Below are 20,591 nucleotides of genomic sequence, written 5' to 3'. Positions count from 1 at the left end.
GACTGATACATCATAGGTCGACGTCTTCATCAAGTAAAAAAACGTTTTATTATTAACAAAATGAACACACGACAGACATTCAAGTTCAGATCAGTACCTGTCGATTAACAACTGAGGATGAATTACAACAAAAGAAATATCAGAATAGAAAATAGAAACTTTAACGTTTGTGAGTTAATATAAAGCATCGTTGAAATGAAGTGAATCCATCACAGGATCGACGTCTCGACAGGAAGTTACATCACAGAATGCTCCGGTATCTGAAACACGCTCGGCTCTGCCGCGTGTTTGCCTTCGGCTCGATCCAGTCCGAGTCGCTTCTTCATCAGCTTGTCCTCGTTGTTCAACTTGGTCCGGATCGCCGTCTTGATTTGGCTGCTGTCGACGCCGAACCTCAGGGACACGTGCTCTGGAAGCAAACGTCAAAAACATCAACATTGAGCTTGTGATTTTTTTTTTAATGTAAACTGACAGATTATGGAAAAAAGTGATGGTTTGATGAAGCTTCATGAAACTGTCATTATCTTCAGAGTCCACTAGATGGCGTCTCTGATTATTTTCCTTTGTTTTAAACAACTGTTCTAATGAAACATCATTTTTAAACTGATGGCGCCACCTACTGACCTCTGAACAGCATGACACCGTTTCATGAAGCTTCACCAGCACATCACTAATGGAAAATGCTTTGATCCTCTTTAAACATCATAATTAAAACAATGAATGAATTGACAGAAACATTCTAATGATTGTCCATTAATCCTAGATTTTAATCCTAGATTTTAATCTTAGATTTAATCCTAGATTATTACTTATCTCACCCTCTCCAGCACACACTGAGGGCATTGAGGAGCTCCATCAGTGATAGGATGCTCCATCCCAGGTGTGTGAGGGAGAGGTACCGCAGGTCCTTCCTCCCTGCTGCCATCAGACTCCACAACAAGAACACAGCCAGATAATATTTAACAGCACCTTTTCTTCTTGTTATTTTTTGTAAATATGTTAGTGTATATATATAATATAGGCAGATTTTTATTCCATTTAGATTTCTTTTCATTTTATTTCTATTTCTGGGTGTTTTTATTTTTTGTATATTGCTGTTTAAACCGAATTTCCCCTCGCGGGACAAATAAAGGATTCTGATTCTGATTTTCTTCCAGGTGTTTTGTGAAAAAAACATTTGTCTTCAACTCACCAAAGGAAAACATGAATAAAGTTCATCTTAAAGTCACGTTATTAACTCAGCCAAGGAGGACAAGATCACAGTTACAATCTCAGGAATTTCATCCATTTATTTCCTGTTGTGCAACAAATCAAGATAAGATTCCAGGACAACAAGTCTTTTTTTTCAATCTTATCCTCCGTGCATGTTTGAAATTATAAGGTTGTGACTGAGGGAGGAAATCGGAGTGACCAGAGCAAACCCATATTTAAACTCCAGGTAGAGATTATTGCCACAGGTGTTATACTGTATATTAAATCAATAAAATTGAGGTCATGGGTTCTCACCGATCAGGCTGCTCAGGATCTCCGGCGGCAGTTTAGGTTTGTGTCCTTCGTCTCGGACCTGAGACGAGCGCCGTCCCTGGAGCGAGTGCGTGGCCAGAGTCTGTCTGTCGAACAGCATCATCAGCAGAGCCGACGTGTACTTCTTGAAGTCGGGGATCTCGGCCACGCCGTCGTACAGGGTCTTGGGCACCATGAGGTTCTCCGCCAGATACACCACGTCCTCGTCCTGGATCGGAGACACCGGAAGAAAAACTTTATTTTCCCCTCATTTGAATCAATAGATGTCCATCAAAAGAAAAATACCTCCGGGACATGTTGGATCGGCCTCATGATGCCGGCGTCGGAGTCGACCACGAAGGAACCTTCGTCGTCTCGAGAACTCTGAGCTTCCACCGACCGCTGTCCTCCGTGAAGAACCTGATCCAGGACCACTTGTAGTTCGTGAGCCGTGTGCCTCATCTCCGTCACCAGGTTGTTCCTCTCTGCCAGCAGCAGAAATGTTAGGAATAAAGAGAAAGAAAACTTTTTTAAAGGTTTATTTTCATAACTGTATAACTTCTATTGTCGTATTCATGACAATAAAGTACTTCACTCTGAGGTTTTATTTGACATTTTCTCAACATAAACTTTAAAATCCTGGAAACTACTAATTTAAATTAAATAATTTGTTAAAACCGACGTCAATATTTACTCATGAATTACACAATAGACACACATACTTTTTTCAATAAACATATGGTTGTTGTAATTTAGAAATACTGCTCAGGACATATAGGTTGAATCAAAGTTAAGATTTATTTTTTAAAAATTGCATATATTTGAATGTGTTAAAAGTAATTATGTAACTAAATATTAACCATTTCATATAAATATACTATATTTATTTCATGGTTCATTTTAAGTTCATTTTTATCTGCTGAACTGACACTTAAAATAATAAAAATGGATTTGTCTTTGAAATCTAAAATTGTTTTCAAAAAGATAAACATACATATATTTTTTGTTGAATATAAATGTACAAATTCCTTTTTAGAAACTCAAATGAAAGTTTTAAGTTACCGTGTTGTTCCTTCCTGTTTTTAACTGGTTAATAAATGAAAGCTATATAATGCACTTGATGTATAGAGAATTAATTGTTTATATTAGTACAATTATCTGCTCAATTGACAATTAAATAAAAATGTATTTGACATGTCAATCTAAATTGTTTTTGAAAAGTCCCCCCAAAAAATCATTGAATATTTTCAAATTTAACGTGAATTAAATGCCTTTAAAAAAAATTCTAAATAACTGTTGTTTTACGTTATCTTGGTTTTTCACTTCCTGTTTTAAACCAGTGTATTAAATGAAAGTATTAAGATGCTATTGGTAAAGAGTATAAAGTGTGTTTTTGTCATATTTTATTTTACAGGTAAATCTTTAATATATTTAACATGTTTGTTTTTTTTCCATCAAGCTGTTAATGGTCGTTTTTTTGCCTCGAAAGAAGACTTTAAATGATAGTTTCATAATCATCATCATTCATTCATCCTTTTTTACTTCATTTCTATTCCTGCGTACATTTCAATGTGTTAAAAGTAATACTTTAACCTAATATTAATCATTTAAAATAAATATGTTTATTTAACGATAAATTGTGAGTTTATTTTAGTACAATTATCTGCTCTATCGACAATTAAATATAAATGTCTTTGACCTTGCAATCTGAAATTGTTTTCGAAAAGTTAAAAAGATAATTGAATTTAATGCCTTTCAAAAATTCAAAATAACTTTTGTTTTTGTCATATTTTTATTTTACAGGCAAATCTTAAATACATGTAACATATTTTAACGTTCATCGAGCTGTTAACGAGAAGCAGGTTATTGTACTCGATAAAAGACTAGAGACAGTTGTGATCGAATCCAAATCATTCATTTTTTAACTTCATTTATTTTCACTCCTGCGTATCGTTTAACATGTCATAGGTAATCATGTAACTTAATGGTAACCCATTTAAAAATAATTGTACTACATTTATTTAAAGAGTAATTGTGAGTTTATTTTAGTACAATTATCTGCTCTATTGACAATTAAATATAAATGTCTTTGACCTTGCAATCTAAAATTGTTTTCGAAAAGTTAAAAAGATAATTGAATTGAATGCCTTTCAAAAATTCAAAATAACTTTTGTTTTTGTCATATTTTTATTTTACAGGTAACTCTTAAATACATGTAACATATTTTAACGTTCATCGAGCTGTTAACGACAAACAGGTTATTGTACTCGATAAAAGACTAGAGACAGTTGAGATCAAACCCAATTCATTCATTTTTTAACTTCATTTCTTTTCACTCCTGCGTATAGTTTAACGTGTCATATGTAATCATGTCACTAAATGTTAACCCATTTAAAAAATAAACGTACAACATTTATTTAAAGAGTAATTGTGAGTTTATTTTAGTACAATTATCTGCTCTATTGACAATTAAATATAAATGTCTTTGACCTTGCAATCTAAAATTGTTTTCGAAAAGTTAAAAAGATAATTGAATTGAATGCCTTTCAAAAATTCAAAATAACTTGTTGTTTTTGTTATTTTACAGGTAACTCTTAAATACATGCGACATATTTTAATGTTCATCGAGCGGTTAACGACAAACAGGTTATTGTACTCTATAAAAGACTAGAGACAGTTGAGATCGAACTCAAATCATTCATTTTTTACTTCATATAACGTGTCATGTAACTAAATGTTAACCCATTTAAAAATAAACGTACAACATTTATTTAAAGAGTAATTGTGCGTTTAATTTTTTAAGCACAATTACCTTTAACTTTAAAAAGATCATTGTAAGTAAGTAAGTAAGTAAGTCATTTTTATTTGTATAGTGCTTTTCCAGACCAGGGTCACAAAGCACTTAAACAATCAAAGCAATACACAATAAAGTATATATTTTAAAGATCAAGATAAAACTGATTACACAACAGGAGTTCCAGAAAATCAAGGAAAAGCTTTATTATTTAATGTGAATTTACAAATGCCTTTTCAACAACTATTGATTTCAGTTAAACTATATTATTTAATAATCATTTGATGTAGAATTTATTAATTTGTGAGTTTGTATGTTACAGTTAAGAGTCTGATAAAGACACTTATATGTTGCAGAAGTTCTCCTCTCACCCTTCAGCTCGTGCAGTTCTCTCTCCGCCAGGATCCTGCATCTGCGTTCATACTTGAGTTGAGCCTTCAGTTGGTTGATCTTCATGACGAGGCTGATGTTGTCTGTTCTCATTGGACTCGCTGCTCCTTCGTCCTCGAACTCATTCGCCTCGAACTACGAAAGAAAACAAACCCTTCTCGATCACATGGCTCCAGAAAAACAAAACAAAAAACGTTCTCACACTTTTTTCTTTTTGTTTGTTTACCTCCGCGGTGTGGAAGGGAGACGAGAATCTGTGGCCCTCGTCCAGCCTGAACTTGTCCCCGAGCTCCTGACCGTCGTCCCCGATCTTGATCATCTTTAGTGGCGGGTCGGGGGTCGTGGACGTGGTCGCGTCTCTTTCCCTCTTTTGTGTCGATAAAACGTCTCGGAAATCTTAAGAACGACGAAACAAAAGCACGTCGTTCAAAAACTTTCCTTCGAAAAACCTTCGTCCAGAGTCAATTCAAACAATTACGCTTCGACGAACACAAAAGAGTTAATCCAACACTTTTGTGAAAACAATACTCACTCATTTTAAATTATTTTCGTTTGTCCGGTGGGTCTCGACACAGACAAAAGACGAGGCGGTACACGAAAGTACTGCGTGGTGGAGGAAGTTGAAGTAGTACTGCAGTATCGCAGTATTCGTCTCGTATCGCGGCTTGTTGTTTTTTTTAAAATCAATTAAAACCCCGTTTGACTTTGAAAGAAAAAGCAGAATCATGTTCTTGATATTTCAGTCCAATAAGAGACGTTTTGTTTAAATCTCAACACTTCTTTTCCATATTTATTTGTTAGAGTTTATAGGCGGAACTAATGTGCGCGCTGGTTATTTCCCGAGGGAAGCATTTAACCGGCGAACACTTTTCCGCTTATCAAATGTGTCCTGATTGTGACCAATAGGAGCGTCGTATTCTAGAAGGAGGCGGGATTAGCTTTGTTAACTATATTATCGAATGTTTGTTTAAAAACATGTTCTGTTTTTCTAGTGGAAAATCGTGAAAACACATTAAAATAACGCCAAGTTAATTACAAAACTTCATTTTTTTTATTATTATTTTCAACATTAAGTCAACATTTAGACTCATCAACTGATAAAGTGGCTGGTAACTAATACTTAAATAGTCAATTTGAATTTTTCAACTAGATATAGAGACACATTCAACTTGTATTTGTTTTACTTCACTGTACCTGTTTACATATACCTGCTAGTGGTACACATGAACACAGCTCTACTGCTCTACTGTACGAAATAACCGTTGATCCAAATTGCGAAAATGAACGATGTCGTGGAAAACTGCAAACACAGCATCTCGAGTTGTTGATCTATTTCATAGAATATCTTAAAACTAACCTGCAAGCGGCCGAAGACGAAAGAATCACACTTTATAAATGGTATGGTAGTTAAAACCATGGAACGAGTGTCAAGGAAGCAAATGACTAAAAACATGAGATACATTAAAAGGTTAATATAAAAATTAATCTACAATAAAAAAGATAAAATATTGCTAAAGAGTTTGTAAAACCGAGCAGCGCCGTAAAGAAACGTGTTCAACTATTTCGTTTTTAAAAGCACAAAAGTACACATAAAATACATTTAATACACAGTGAGGGTTGGGATCCCATCAAATCACATTGTCCGGCGGAAGTGAGTCCATCTGAAGCGAGTTCTGGTCCATCATGAGTTTGTTCTCGGGTTTGCTCAGACCCAGTCTCTTCTTCAAAAGTTTGTCCTCGTTGTTCAACTTTGTCCGGATCGTGGTTTTGATCTGGCTGTCGTCGACGCCGAACTTCCCTGCGATGTGTTCTGGAAGAAAAGACGGGAGGATTTTTATCCACATTTTTTTGTTTCACCTTTATCTCAACTGCACCTGGACGTTGAAAACATGAATACATACTTTTTGTTTAGTGTATAAAGAGATGGAAAAACTCCAAAGACTCCTTTAAGAATCATCTTAAGACGTTTCTATTTGTTCAGGCTTTTCCTTGATTTTCTGGAACTCCTGTTGTGTTCTCAGTTTTATCTTGATCTTTAAAGTATATACTTTATTGAATATTGTTTTGATTTTTTAAGCGCTTTGTGACCCTGGTCTGGAAAAGCAATATACAAATAAAAATTACTTACTTACTTACAAATGGCAGGACTGTATGTATGCTGCCCTCTTGAGGTGAGAGTACTGATGAGAAGACTTTGTTTTCAATTCATCTATTCTTTATTTCTTTTCTTACTTAATCTTACAACTTTTTTTTTTGTCATCATCACTTTTTCAATAATAATTGGTCCAATAAAATAATTTATGTCGTATTTTTCTACTTATGTTTTTTTTTTTCTCCACATATTTTGGCTACAAAGCCCTTCACAACAATCTCTCTATAATGTGGCCCCTGAGGAATTTTAACCTCCACCCCTTTCTTAAAGAGTACTGTTCGGTGTTTTAAGACGGCGCATCCAAAATATATTCAATTTTCAAGTGTTCAATTAGCAGATTTAAGAAAAATGCGTATTGAAATCTAAAATAAAAACCCATTTTCAAAATAGTTTAAGCGCTTTGTGACCCTGGTCTGGAAAAGCACTATATAAATACAAATGACTTACTTACTTACTTTTCCAGTTTAAAATAAAATCCTTTTTTCCAAAAAATAATAGCATAAATATTCACAATACAAAAAAAGCATCGAGCCACAGCTTCTCTCATCATCACGTCTTCAACTGCAAACATTTAATTTTGCATTTAAGAATCTAAAAATTGCTTCTTTTCTCATTAGAGATCGAGTAAATTGAGTAAAGTTAAGTTATTAAGTTTCCTCCAGACAAAACATTGCTTTCCAACCAGTAAACTATACATTTAGAGCTTTGAACAGATGTCAATAAATATTTAAAGGTGTTAAAGTTGACACTGTGATCTGAAAATAAGTGCAGCATCATCTTAAACTATTAACTCCTGAAGTGAAGATGCATGTATTTGTTATGCATTAGTTTCGTCTCACCGATTATACTGGTTAGAATCTCAGGCGGGAGTTGAGGTTTGTGTCCTTCATCTCCATTGCTGGCCGTCCTGCGGCCCTGGAGCGAGTGCGTGGCCAGAGTCTCTCTGTCGAACAGCAGCATCAGCAGAGCCGACGTGTACTTCTTGTAGTCGGAGATTTCCGCGATGCGGTCGTAAAGACTTTTGGGCACTCGGAGGTTTTCGGCGAGATATATGAAGGCTTGATCCTCCTGAAGAAAAAAAAAAAATCAAGATTAATTTGATGGACGCGTTTCATAAAAGGAACCGAGTCGACTCACTCCTGTGATGTGATGGATGGCTCGGATCTCGGTGTCGTGCTCCGCCATGTAGGAGCTGACGTCGTCTTGGGAGCTGGGCGGAGTCACCGACTGGTCCTCCTCCTCGCCCTGGAGGACGTTACCCAGCGTGACTCGAAGCTCGTGAGCCGTGTGTCGCATCTGCAGCATCAGAGTGTTCATCTCTGCACCGACGAAAAAACACATGGTTTAGTGTATCAGGGGAGTCAGAGTCTAACACACAAGGAGCCCAAATGTTAGTGATGTGTTGATGAAGCTTTATGAAACAGTGTCATTATCTTCAGAGTCCACTAGATGGCGTCTCTGCACTATTTTCCTTTGTTTTGAACAACTGTTCTAATGAAACATCATTTTTAAACTGATGGCGCCACCTACTGACCCCTGAACAACATGACACTGTTTCATGAAGCTTCACCAGCACATCACTACAAAATGTTTTAAAAGTTGTGTTTGCAGGCCGAACAAAAGTATATTGAGAAACCAGTCTGGAGTATAATTCAGATTGTGATACTCGTTTGTTCCATTTCATCGAATCCATTTATACTTGTTTATACATTTTCATGCCTTGCTTTTGATCCAACCATCTGAACAGAGATTAGGATGATACCTTAAAGTGCATCTAACAATAACCCTTAAAGTCTGCCTTCTGTCAGCCATCACCCACTACCATAATCCATTGCACAGTTTACTTCTGGATCAACACAATACCAAGTGAAGTACATTTCATAAATGAGGCTTAAGTATAACAAAAGTAAAAAGTATAGTAGTTTAATTCAAGTATTACACAAGTATGCATTCAAATATACTTCTTTTTGCTATGGGAATACAAGTTTTCTGGTCATTAAAGACAACTTTTTTATACTTTTCATTTCCGTAGATACTTTTTGACGAACCTTTCAGCTCTCGCAGTTCTCTCTCCACCAGAAGTCTGCATCTCCGCTCGTACTTGAGCTGAGCCTGGAGCTGGTCTATCTTCATGAGCAGACTCACTGTGTCTGTTCTGATGCCTGGACTGGAAGCTCGCTCGTCCTCGTACTCAAAGGTGTGCTGCAGGAGAAGGGAAACGATGATGATGATGATGATGATGTTGGTGATGATGATCATGATGATCATCATAGTCATGACCTGGACTCACCTGGTCGTTGGAGAAGTGAGAGTGGTGTCTGTACTGCTCCTCACCCAACCTGAACTTGTCCTCGGCGAGGTCAACATCCTCCTCGCCGACCTTTATCATCCTCAGCGGCGGTTCGGAAGATGTTTCCCCCGCTCCTCGTTCTCTCTTCGGAGGCATCGCGATCATCTGAGGCGACAATGTTTTTTGTGTTTGTTTTGTTTCGGCAACAACCGGAAGCCGCTCCATTGAAACATACATGCTCACCTGAAACACTACTATGGCGGCGGCTAGACGGAAATAAACGGCTCCTCCTTAACAAGTCGCAATTAAAAATGATTTAAAAACACGACAACAACTTAGATAACACGTAAAACAACACCTGTTTGCTACATGTCTGACAATTTTTAACAGAGATACAAAGACTAGTACCTGCGAGAGGGAGTAGCAGCAGCAAAGCACCAGTAGATCCAGATCTATTTACGAGTTTTGTTTCCAAATTGAAAGAGCAACGGCTAAAAAAAATAAAATAAAGCAAAACACTTTCAATTTAGATTGTGTACTTAAGGCAACTGTATGTTTTGATTTCAACAATGATGTCCGGAACTCCGGATGCTAGGAAAGGTTTTTACTAAGGGACGATTTTAATGGTCGTGCAGTTTCCGGTTTGTATGCGCGCTTTCTTTTTCGACCAATAGAATTGCAGGAAATCAATTTAGGGCGGTATCGTCGCCCCCGAAACCAATCAGAATCCTCCGCTGGTTTCCCTTCCCCGTCAGCATGTTAGGTTACGCAGAACCCATGTGGGTCTACTGTTGACGTGCTGCTGAGATAGTTGGTTTAAGTTTATTGGTAATATTAGTTATTTTTACACAATGGCGTCTTCTTTTTTCATAAAGAAGGCGGATTACAGCAAACCTGCGATCAAAGCCAAGGGACCAACAGCCTCTAAACGCGTGGTAAGTAAACAGGGAGAGTTTTACTGTGTTTCACGTCCAGTAAAACTCTATTTTATTATGATTATTATTGTAGAGCAACCCGGAGAGAAGCGATAAAGGATCTCTACGAGGAAGGAAATCTGGATCCAAATACAACGAGGAGATTTCTAGTGACTCTGAAACTGAGGGGTAAGATTATCTGCCCCATATTTTATATTTAAAAAAAAAAGAAAAATGACTGTATTTCTGCTTTATTTCTCAGAGCACCAGTGAGCAAGAGGAAACAGGACGAAGAGGAATATTATTTGGATGAGACGCCTCAGGAGAAGAAGCTCAGGTTAGCCAAAGGATACCTGGACCAGTTGAAACATGAAGGTGAGATTGACCACGGTGACGTCATCAATAGGAGACAGAGATGAGATTTTGATGTTTGTTATTTATTTTTCTCAGAGGAGAATAAAGCAGAACAAGATTCGTTTGAAAGTGATCTTGTTGCTGGACGGCTGCAGGAGGAACTGGTGAGTGATGTTTTATTCAAGAAAGAAATGTGTTAAATAGACTCTATAACTCGGAGTTAATGATGTAGAACATTGTGAAAAATATCTCAATAGTGGATTGATAAAGGTTACAAATCATGCAAAGAGGGGAAATGTTTTTGCGTAAAATTTGAAGGATAATGTTTGTTTACATTCTTTTGCATCTGTAAATGTATTGTAAATATTATCCTGTGTCTCAAAATGCAATTAATCTGCATTTAATTTAACAATATTAAGCTTTTTTTTTTTTTAATTTAAGGTTTTTTCTTTGTAATGTGGTTAAATAAAATCTTCAATCAAAATAAAGATTATCAATAAAAATAACATTTTGTCAATTCAAAACGACTTCAGTTGATTAAAGCAACTTTTTAACTTGATAATTAAGACAAAAACACAAAATACACATAATATGTACTAAACACAAATGATTACTTCAATTTTTTCTCATGTTTTATTTTATTGTTTAAAGTCAATTTTTAACTTAATAACTTAATAATTAAGACACCAAATACACATAATATGTCATACACACAAATTATTACTTTGGTCCAAGAAAATAGTTTGAATATATATATTTTTCTCTCTCTATCTTCTTTTATTGATTAAAGTAACTTCTCTTTATTTTGACAGTTTTTGGATTATAACACCTTTTTTGAAGACTAGATGATAAAGAAACAAATCTATTTAACTAGAACCTTTTTCTCACTAAATGTTTACTTTTAACTTTTAAACTCTTTTTTTCTTGTTTTTCTTCCATTCAGCTGGAACAAAGGGGAAGACTTCAGCGACTCATCGCAAAAGATGTACGTACAAGAATCTCTAGCGTTTGCATCAACAGTGTTTTGACTGTGGATTCTCTGAACTAGATTTTGCCGCCGGAATCTTCGGAAATCCGACTTTTCCGAGGACACAAACTTCCCATCACGTGTCTGGTCATCAGTTCCGACGACAGGTTCATCTTCTCCGCGGCGAAAGACTGCTCCATCATTCAATGTGAGGTCGAACTTTCCATTTCCAGAAATTTGAGGAATTCTGATGTAATAAAATCTTCTCAGGGGAGGTAGCGAGCGGTAAGAAGCTGAACACGATACACGGAGGTAGAAAAGGCACAGAAGACCGACATGTCGGACACACGTCCCACATCCTGTGTATGGCCATTTCTTCAGATGGTAAATACCTGGTGAGTATTTCCTTCTTTATTTTGACCTGTGTTTGGGTCACGGGGGCAGCCACTAGAGCGAAGAGATCCAGACTTTTTCGCTCCAAGAACGAGCTTCTAGTGACGCTCGATCTGTTCCCAGGCCACTGGTGACATGAACAAACTCATCATGATCTGGGAGGCGGACGCACTCAAGCATCTGCACAAGTTCACGGGTCACAAAGGTCCGGTGTCGGTGAGTTCTCTCGTTAAAAAGACACTTCAAATAAAAGGATACAAGTCGTGGCTCACGGTCTTGATTTGGTTCAGGGTCTGGCTTTCCGGAGGGGAACCCACAACCTGTACAGCGCGTCTCACGATCGTTCAGTGAAGGTTTGGAACGTGGATGAAAACGCATACGTGGAAACGCTGTGAGTAACTTGTCGCCCCGTTTGATGACGTGAGAATTAGGGTTCAAATGTCAACAGTGACATCATAACAAGAGTTGTTTCTTTTAGAAATTAAAAGTCAAAGCTTCCGTGTTTACGAGAGATTTGTTTCTCTATTAGTAAAAAAAAAAAAAAAGTAGCTTCAATCAAAAAAACAAAGGTTTCTTCAAATTTAAGATCGTTTTATTTTATTTTATTATTTCTTTTATTATTTCTTTTTTTCCTTGCACTTTATTTTCAATTGTGTTGCTGTTGTAAAAGTGTGTTTCCCCTCTGGGGATGAATACATATTTTCTGTTCTAAAGAAAATGATATGCAATAAAAAAACATTTTTTTTACAATCCAAAAATGTGCTTTAATCCAAGAAACATTTGAATAACAAATATTGAAAGTATTTTCTTTGATTGAAGTCGTCTTTTTATGGGTAAGACGTTTGTTTCTTTATTATTCAATCCCCCAAAAAACTTTTTTTAAGTCACATTTTTGAAGTTCTTTTCATAAAAAAAAACAACTTATTTGTTTAATTGAAATGAAAAAAGTTTCAAATTTGTTTTTGTATCAGCATCCCTTTTATAAAAAAAAAGTATCTGTGAGATTTAAAAAAGTTTCATTTGTACCCTTTAAAAGCATGTGATCAGTTTTATAACGGTGGTTGTGATTCTCTAGTTTCGGGCACCAGGACGTCATCACGGGCCTGGACTGTCTGAGTCGGGAGCGCTGTGTGACGGCAGGCGGCCGCGACCGGTCGGTGAGGGTTTGGAAGATCGTGGAGGAGTCGCAGCTGGTGTTTCACGGCCACGAGTGAGTCGTTCATTCACACGAACACAATTCATCACCAAATGATGTTCTGACAGAATTAAAGGCTGTTAAATTAAAAACGTACTTACAGTAGAAAAGTTCAACAAAAAATGACTTTCACTTTTGAAAAAACCTTTAAAAAAGTTTAGTCTAGTTTTGGGAACTAGTGAAGGTCTGACCAGGTTGACTGAAGTCACATGACTAGTGGTGTGTATTGGCAAGAATTTGATGATACGATACGTATCGTGATACTGTAGTACCAAGTATATATTTGTAGTATTGTCAAGTACTTGACTCTGGTGTTACAGATAACATGACTCTTGACGAAGTCGTAACTGCTTTCATTTGTTTTCAAACCAAAATATGTCCAAACATCAGCTTTAAAAGCTGCTGGAGTCCTGCTGTATCCTCTCGTCCTCAGTCATCACTAGGGTCTTGCGGGATTTCACTGTTCTTTTAGCTCCGTAGGATGTAATCACCGCTGCCATCTGGAGGCTGGAAGTTTAATTGCAACACAAAATGAAAAAAAAACAGTAAATATTTGCAACTTAATTGTCAATAAAAACATGTAATTATTTAATTCAAATACACTTTTTTGGATTATATAATAAATATGATTAACATAAATATTATATTAAAGCCTAAAACTATAAAAAAAAAGAGGCTTTTATTGATCGACACAGAAAATAAAATGCGACAGAACCTTCACTTCCGGACGGAATTATACAAATATTTAAAAATTAATTCATGTTCTATTTGACGTGTGTTCAAAAGTAACACAATAAAACACACTATACAAACACCATAGTTTTATGTTTGAGGTTGAAATGGTTGTTTTGGATCATTTAAAGTAACATTGAAAACGTTCCTCCAGGGGATCCATCGACTGCATCCAGCTTATCAACGAGGAGCACATGGTCACCGGCGGCGACGACGGGTACGAACGAGCGTGACCTCTTTCACCTCCACCTGTCCTCGCACTCACTCCCTCCTTCCTCCGTCACCTGTCCTCGCACTCACTCACTCCTTCCTCCGTCACCTGTGTCTCGCACTCACTCACTCCCTCCTTCCTCCGTCACCTGTGTCTCGCACTCACTCACTCCCTCCTTCCTCCGTCACCTGTTCCTCGCACTCACTCCCTCCTTCCTCCGTCACCTGTGTCTCGCACTCACTCCCTCCTTCCTCCGTCACCTGTCCTCGCACTCACTCACTCCTTCCTCCGTCACCTGTTCCTCACACTCACTCACTCCCTCCTTCCTCCGTCACCTGTGTCTCGCACTCACTCACTCCCTCCTTCCTCCGTCACCTGTTCCTCGCACTCACTCCCTCCTTCCTCCGTCACCTGTTCCTCGCACTCACTCCCTCCTTCCTCCGTCACCTGTTCCTCGCACTCACTCACTCCTTCCTCCGTCACCTGTTCCTCGCACTCACTCCCTCCTTCCTCCATCACCTGTCCTTGCACTCACTCCCTCCTTCCTCCCTCACCTGTTTTCTGCACTCACTCCCTCCTTCCTCCGTCACCTGTCCTCGCACTCACTCCCTCCTTCCTCCGTCACCTATTCCTTGCACTCCCTCCCTCCTTCCTCCGTCACCTGTTCCTCGAACTCACTCCCTCCTTCCTCCGTCACCTGTCCTTGCACTCACTCCCTCCTTCCTCCGTCATCTGTTCCTCGCACTCACTCCCTCCTTCCTCCGTCACCTGTCCTCGCACTCACTCCCTCCTTCCTCCGTCACCTGTCCTCGCACTCACTCCCTCCTTCCTCCGTCACCTGTTCCTCGCACTCACTCCCTCCTTCCTCCGTCACCTGTCCTCGCACTCACTCCCTCCTTCCTCCGTCACCTGTCCTCGCACTCACTCCCTCCTTCCTCCGTCACCTGTTCCTCGCACTCACTCCCTCCTTCCTCCGTCACCTTTTCCTCGCACTCACTCCCTCCTTCCTCCGTCACCTGTTCCTCGCACTCACTCCCTCCTTCCTCCGTCACCTGTGTCTCGCACTCACTCCCTCCTTCCTCCGTCACATGTGTCTCGCACTCACTCCCTCCTTCCTCCGTCACCTGTTCCTCGCACTCACTCCCTCCTTCCTCCGTCACCTGTCCTCGCACTCACTCCCTCCTTCCTCCGTCACCTGTTCCTCGCACTCACTCCCTCCTTCCTTCCTCCATCACCTGTTCCTCTCACTCACTCCCTCCTTCCTTCCTCCGTCACCTGTTCCTCTCACTCACTTCCTCCTTCCTCCGTCACCTGTTCCTCGCACTCACTCCCTCCTTCCTCCGTCACCTGTTCTTCGCACTCACTCCCTCCTTCCTCCGTCACCTGTTCCTCGCACTCACTCCCTCCTTCCTTCCTCCGTCACCTGTCCTCTCACTCACTCCCTCCTTCCTCCGTCACCTGTTCCTCGCACTCACTCCCTCCTTCCTCCGTCACCTGTCCTCGCACTCACTCCCTCCTTCCTCCGTCACCTGTGTCTCGCACTCACTCCCTCCTTCCTCCGTCACCTGTCCTCGCACTCACTCCCTCCTTCCTCCGTCACCTGTCCTCGCACTCCCTCCTTCCTTCCTTCCTCCGTCACCTGTCCTCGCACTCACTCCCTCCTTCCTCCGTCACCTGTGTCTCGCACTCACTCCCTCCTTCCTCCGTCACCTGTGTCTCGCACTCACTCCCTCCTTCCTCCGTCACCTGTCCTCGCACTCACTCCCTCCTTCCTCCGTCACCTGTTCCTCGCACTCACTCCCTCCTTCCTCCGTCACCTGTTCCTTGCACTCACTCCCTCCCTCCTTCCTCCCTCACCTGTTCCTTTCACTCACTCACTCCCTCCTTCCTCCGTCACCTGTTCCTCGCTCTCACTCACTCCCTCCTTCCTCCGTCACCTGTTCCTCGCACTCACTCCCTCCTTCCTCCGTCACCTGTTCCTCGCACTCACTCCCTCCTTCCTCCGTCACCTGTCCTCGCACTCACTCCCTCCTTCCTCCGTCACCTGTCCTCGCACTCACTCCCTCCTTCCTCCGTCACCTGTCCTCGCACTCACTCCCTCCTTCCTCCGTCACCTGTCCTCGCACTCACTCCCTCCTTCCTCCGTCACCTGTCCTCGCACTCACTCCCTCCTTCCTCCGTCACCTGTCCTCGCACTCACTCCCTCCTTCCTCCGTCACCTGTCCTCGCACTCACTCCCTCCTTCCTCCGTCACCTGTCCATGCACTCACTCCCTCCTTCCTCCGTCACCTGTCCTCGCACTCACTCCCTCCTTCCTCCTTCCTCCGTCACCTGTCCTCGCACTCACTCCCTCCTTCCTCCGTCACCTGTCCTCGCACTCACTCCCTCCTTCCTCCGTCACCTGTCCTCGCACTCACTCCCTCCTTCCTCCGTCACCTGTCCTCGCACTCACTCCCTCCTTCCTCCGTCACCTGTCCTCGCACTCACTCCCTCCTTCCTCCGTCACCTGTCCTCGCACTCACTCCCTCCTTCCTCCGTCACCTGTTCCTCGCACTCACTCCCTCCTTCCTCCGTCACCTGTTCCTCGCACTCACTCCATCCTTCCTCCGTCACCTGTTCCTCGCACTCACTCCATCCTTCCTCCGTCACCTGTCCTCGCACTCACTCCCTCCTTCCTCCATTACCTGTTCCTCGCACTCACTCCCTCCTTCCTCCGTCACCTGTTCCTCGCACTCACTCCCTCCTTCCTCCGTCACCTGTCCTCGCACTCACTCCTTCCTTCCTCCGTCACCTGTTCCTCGCACTCCCTCCCTCCTTCCTCCCTCACCTGTTCCTTGCACTCACTCCCTCCCTCCTTCCTCCCTCACCTGTTCCTTTCACTCACTCCCTCCTTCCTTCCTCCGTCACCTGTTCCTCGCACTCCCTCCCTCCTTCCTCCCTCACCTGTTCCTTTCACTCACTCACTCCCTCCTTCCTCCGTCACCTGTTCCTCGCTCTCACTCTTCTTCCTCCGTCACCTGTTCCTCGCACTCACTCCCTCCTTCCTCCGTCACCTGTTCCTCGCACTCACTCCCTCCTTCCTCCGTCACCTGTCCTCGCACTCACTCCCTCCTTCCTCCGTCACCTGTCCTCGCACTCACTCCCTCCTTCCTCCGTCACCTGTTCCTCGCACTCACTCCCTCCTTCCTCCGTCACCTGTTCCTCGCACTCACTCCATCCTTCCTCCGTCCAGCTCCGTGAGCGTCTGGAGCGTCAACAAGAAGAAGCCAATGGCCACGGTGAAGAAGGCTCACGGTTGCCACGGCGACCAGGGACTGGAGCAGCCCCACTGGGTGTCCTCGGTGGCGGCGCTGAACAACTCGGACGTGGTGGCCTCGGGCTCGCACGACTCCCTGCTGAGGCTGTGGAGATGTGGGCCGAACTATCACGGGCTGGAGCCGCTCTTCGACGTCCCAGTGGTGAGAGAAGAAGTTCATCTGGAAAAAGTTTTCGCTTTCGTGAAATCTCTCGTTTAATTTCCTGCTTTCTGCTCGCTCAGCCGGGCTTCGTCAACTCCATCAAGTTCTCCAGCTCGGGTCAGTTCCTGGTGGCGGGAGTCGGACAGGAGCACAGGTAATTGGCCTAATGCTTCAGTTTCCATGGTAACGAAGTCTGGAGTGCTCGTTGATTTGAGGTTGCAATACTCCGCCCGTCCACTAGAGGCCAGTGAGAGACTTTTTAATTGGAATACTTGAAACCAAGTTTCTTCAACTTTCTTCAGGGGCTACATTAGATTACTATGACTGTTGTTTGGGGCCGTAGAGCCAATAGAGAAAAGAACAAAGCCAAAATATAAAAAAAAGGATCCTTCAATTTACATAAATTATTTTGAGCAAAAGAATGCTAATAAAAATGAAGAAAGAGAGAAAAAACATGTTATGATGTTGTATAAATAAATACAAAATCAGATTATAAGTTAGCTCTTAGACGCTCCTAGTCAAACAATTATACTGTGACATGACGAGGGCCACATTAATATATTACTATATAGTAATATATATATTTTATTTATTTATTTTTATATATATATATATATATATGTATATATATATATATATATATATTTTAAATTAAAAAATAGCTGTATTTGCTGTGGCTAATTGGGAAAAAAACAATTTCAATAAAGTTCTACCTTACCTTACAGTCGAAAGGGCCACATGTGGCTCGTACTTGCTACAAAAAGATGAACAAAAGCTTTTAAATAAAGTTTAATTTCAAACTAGACACGTATTCAGAGTTGGTGTTTTTCCGGTTTCCTCCTGCTCTCACTTTGTTAAATATTCCAACATATTTGAGTAAAAATTCTCTTTGATGAATTAAAAAAAAACTATATATTCTGAACATGATTTAATATTTGTTAAGGGTGAGAATATTTGTTTATCTCTGTGTGGATTACGATACTCACTCTAGCTGCGACGGGCCCCAATGACCCTGAGAAATGTAAAAAGAAAAAGCTAAACGAAAATGTAAAATTGTTTTTACAAGAACTCTGGTAGCAAAAGTGAAGTTTGTAAAAACGTTGTCAGTGAAACACGAACCCAGATCCATGTTTGTAGGATCTGTCCAGAGGTGCAACGATGAGACGATTCAAACGGCAGATGTAACAGGATTCCTCGAGCCGCTCCTCAGTCCACGAAAAACACAACAATATCAAACGGAAATATGTTTTCGTAGCTTCATTCGCGGTTGTTTTCTCACCCGTGACCTTTGACCCCCCTGTGTTTGCGCAGGTTGGGCCGATGGTGGAGACAGAAAGAGGCCAGGAACGGGATCTACGTCATTCCTCTGAAGAGGAAACCGAATCAAGAAGAAGCTTCAACGACGAATGAATAACACTCGGATGTTGATATGTTTGTTTTTTTTGTTCATTAAACGCTTCACGATACGTTTGTGTGACTTTAATCATGAAACTCTCGGTAGAGATTGTTACAGTCGACACACACGGATGATTCCACTCGTGTGCAAGTTTGTTGCTGCTGAAACTCAAGCAGTTGTGCTGCAGGCTTTTTAAGAGAAACACTTGCATTGAAGACATTATCGCCATGGCAACTGCTTCTCCGTGAGCCATTTAATACGTCTTAAATGTAAACTAGATATTTAATTCACATTTATCTGTTCATAACCTGCAGACACCGAGGCAGAGTCGAGCTGGAAAGACACAAAAATGTAAATGAAATGATAAAACAGGAAACGATTGAAGACGCCGAAGAATCATTTATTTTATCCTAACTTTCCGGCACTAAAGTGCATAAATGTTGTATAAATGGCTTCATTAAAGATTCTTTGTAAAGTGTTTTTAAGAAGAAAATCTGGTCAGTTCCTCCCACTCGTTCCTTTTACAGTGTTGCCGAGAGCTCTGGCTAATTAGGAAGTGAAGCAGCTTCGGACGCACAATTAAAGTGATCCATTAACCTTTGAACAGTGGCCGGAACATGGAGAAAAAGAATAATTTAATCATTAAAAATATTTTTAAAGTCACACGTGAATAGCGACGAGTGATGGGTTTTATTAGTTTTATCCAACACCAATGTTAAACCATCATTAAAGCAGCAACAAGTAACATTTTGAGTATTTTTAATGTAGGTTTTTGTTAGGATTAGTTTAATCTTGAACAATTATGACTCGGTAAAACATCCGTGGATATTATGATTATGACATCATTTTAAATCCATAATTTTTATAAATATATGACAATATACATATCAATTTCAATGTTTGAATACATTTTAAAATATGTACATTTTTTTATTTCGACATTTATATGTTTATTCACACATTTATTTATACATTTAAGTTTATATTTATATTTATACACATATATATATATATATATATATATATATATATATATATATATATATTATAATTATGTCATCTAACGTCCTTCAAAGTATATAATTGACGATGCTGTGAGTGTCCATGTGGCCAAACAGTTGTGTCTTTTTCATATGAGGTACTTCAAGAGTGACTTCTTGAAGCTACCAGGAAATCAAATAAGAAATTGACATGACAAGATTAGATTAGACGGACTATTAATCTGTCTAATCTAATCTAATCTAATCTTCTTTTATCAAGCGCCTTACTAACTTGTAGCGTGTACATAGCAACACGTTCTCCAAGACATCACAGTTACACTTTTATGGCACCAGGGGGAGCAAGTAACAATCTTTTCAATCTTAAAGCTCAAATAATATGAAAACTTTTCTGACTCACATGTTTCAAACGTTGAATATTTCTCTCCAAGATGCAGTAAATCTCTCATCATGACCATGTTTTGAACATTACTTTATGGTAAGTTCGTCTGAAATCTGGGCGAACGAGAGGTTACGAGAGCCGTCAATTATGACGTAATGATGGCTTTACTCCTCCTCCAGCCAGCTGTAATCACGCCCCGCTTTGTTTATACAATGAGTCCCCTGGAGTTGGAGTCTTCCTGGATTGTTGGTGCTTGGTGACAAACCTCCACTGCTTGACCAATCACAGGAGAGTGTAGGTGGTTTCTGTAGGTGGCGCTCTTGTCTTAAACATTAGTTTACAATAGTAGCTCAAAGCCTATACAGCGAAGAGCACCATCTAGTGGGCTCTGAATGTATAGCTTCTTGAAGCTTCATCCCGTGAATAAAAACTGCAAAAATAAAATAAAAACTTCAAGATGTT

At 40.4% G+C, this 20,591-nt stretch overlaps 3 protein-coding genes across 3 annotated transcripts in view; 1 reads left to right on the top strand and 2 right to left on the bottom strand.

The window, feature by feature from the left end:
• Positions 1-29: 29 nt before the first annotated feature.
• Positions 30-9,722, bottom strand: LOC148070154 (uncharacterized). The gene is made up of 10 exons (XM_087801650.1): positions 9,538-9,722; positions 9,130-9,419; positions 8,888-9,041; positions 7,977-8,158; positions 7,679-7,907; positions 4,914-5,083; positions 4,669-4,822; positions 1,810-1,988; positions 1,507-1,732; positions 30-409 (listed from the first exon to the last, which is right to left on the bottom strand). Exons 2-10 carry the CDS (start codon positions 9,364-9,366, stop codon positions 237-239), a joined length of 1,704 nt encoding a protein of 567 aa, XP_087657776.1. The 5' UTR covers positions 9,367-9,419; positions 9,538-9,722; the 3' UTR covers positions 30-236.
• LOC148070144 (ubiquitin-like modifier-activating enzyme 1) overlaps positions 900-20,591 on the bottom strand; it is a 280,272-nt gene continuing 260,580 nt past the window's right edge. The window contains exon 25 of the transcript XR_015712945.1: positions 900-969. The gene's annotated coding sequence lies outside the window, so the exon portion shown is untranslated. The remainder of the gene's footprint in view (positions 970-20,591) is intronic.
• rrp9 (ribosomal RNA processing 9, U3 small nucleolar RNA binding protein) lies at positions 9,909-18,819 on the top strand. Its single transcript, XM_087800683.1, has 14 exons — positions 9,909-10,064; positions 10,138-10,232; positions 10,306-10,418; positions 10,494-10,561; positions 11,341-11,382; positions 11,446-11,572; positions 11,635-11,759; positions 11,881-11,973; positions 12,048-12,148; positions 12,833-12,967; positions 13,839-13,901; positions 17,128-17,353; positions 17,434-17,507; positions 18,665-18,819. Exons 1-14 carry the CDS (start codon positions 9,981-9,983, stop codon positions 18,765-18,767), a joined length of 1,449 nt encoding a protein of 482 aa, XP_087656809.1. The 5' UTR covers positions 9,909-9,980; the 3' UTR covers positions 18,768-18,819.

Source organism: Callionymus lyra, chromosome 10 (genome assembly GCF_982586985.1).
Source record: "Callionymus lyra chromosome 10, fCalLyr1.hap1.1, whole genome shotgun sequence".
In the NCBI taxonomy this organism is placed as follows: Eukaryota; Metazoa; Chordata; class Actinopteri; order Syngnathiformes; family Callionymidae; genus Callionymus; species Callionymus lyra.
This window is presented reverse-complemented; position numbering and strand designations above follow the sequence as displayed.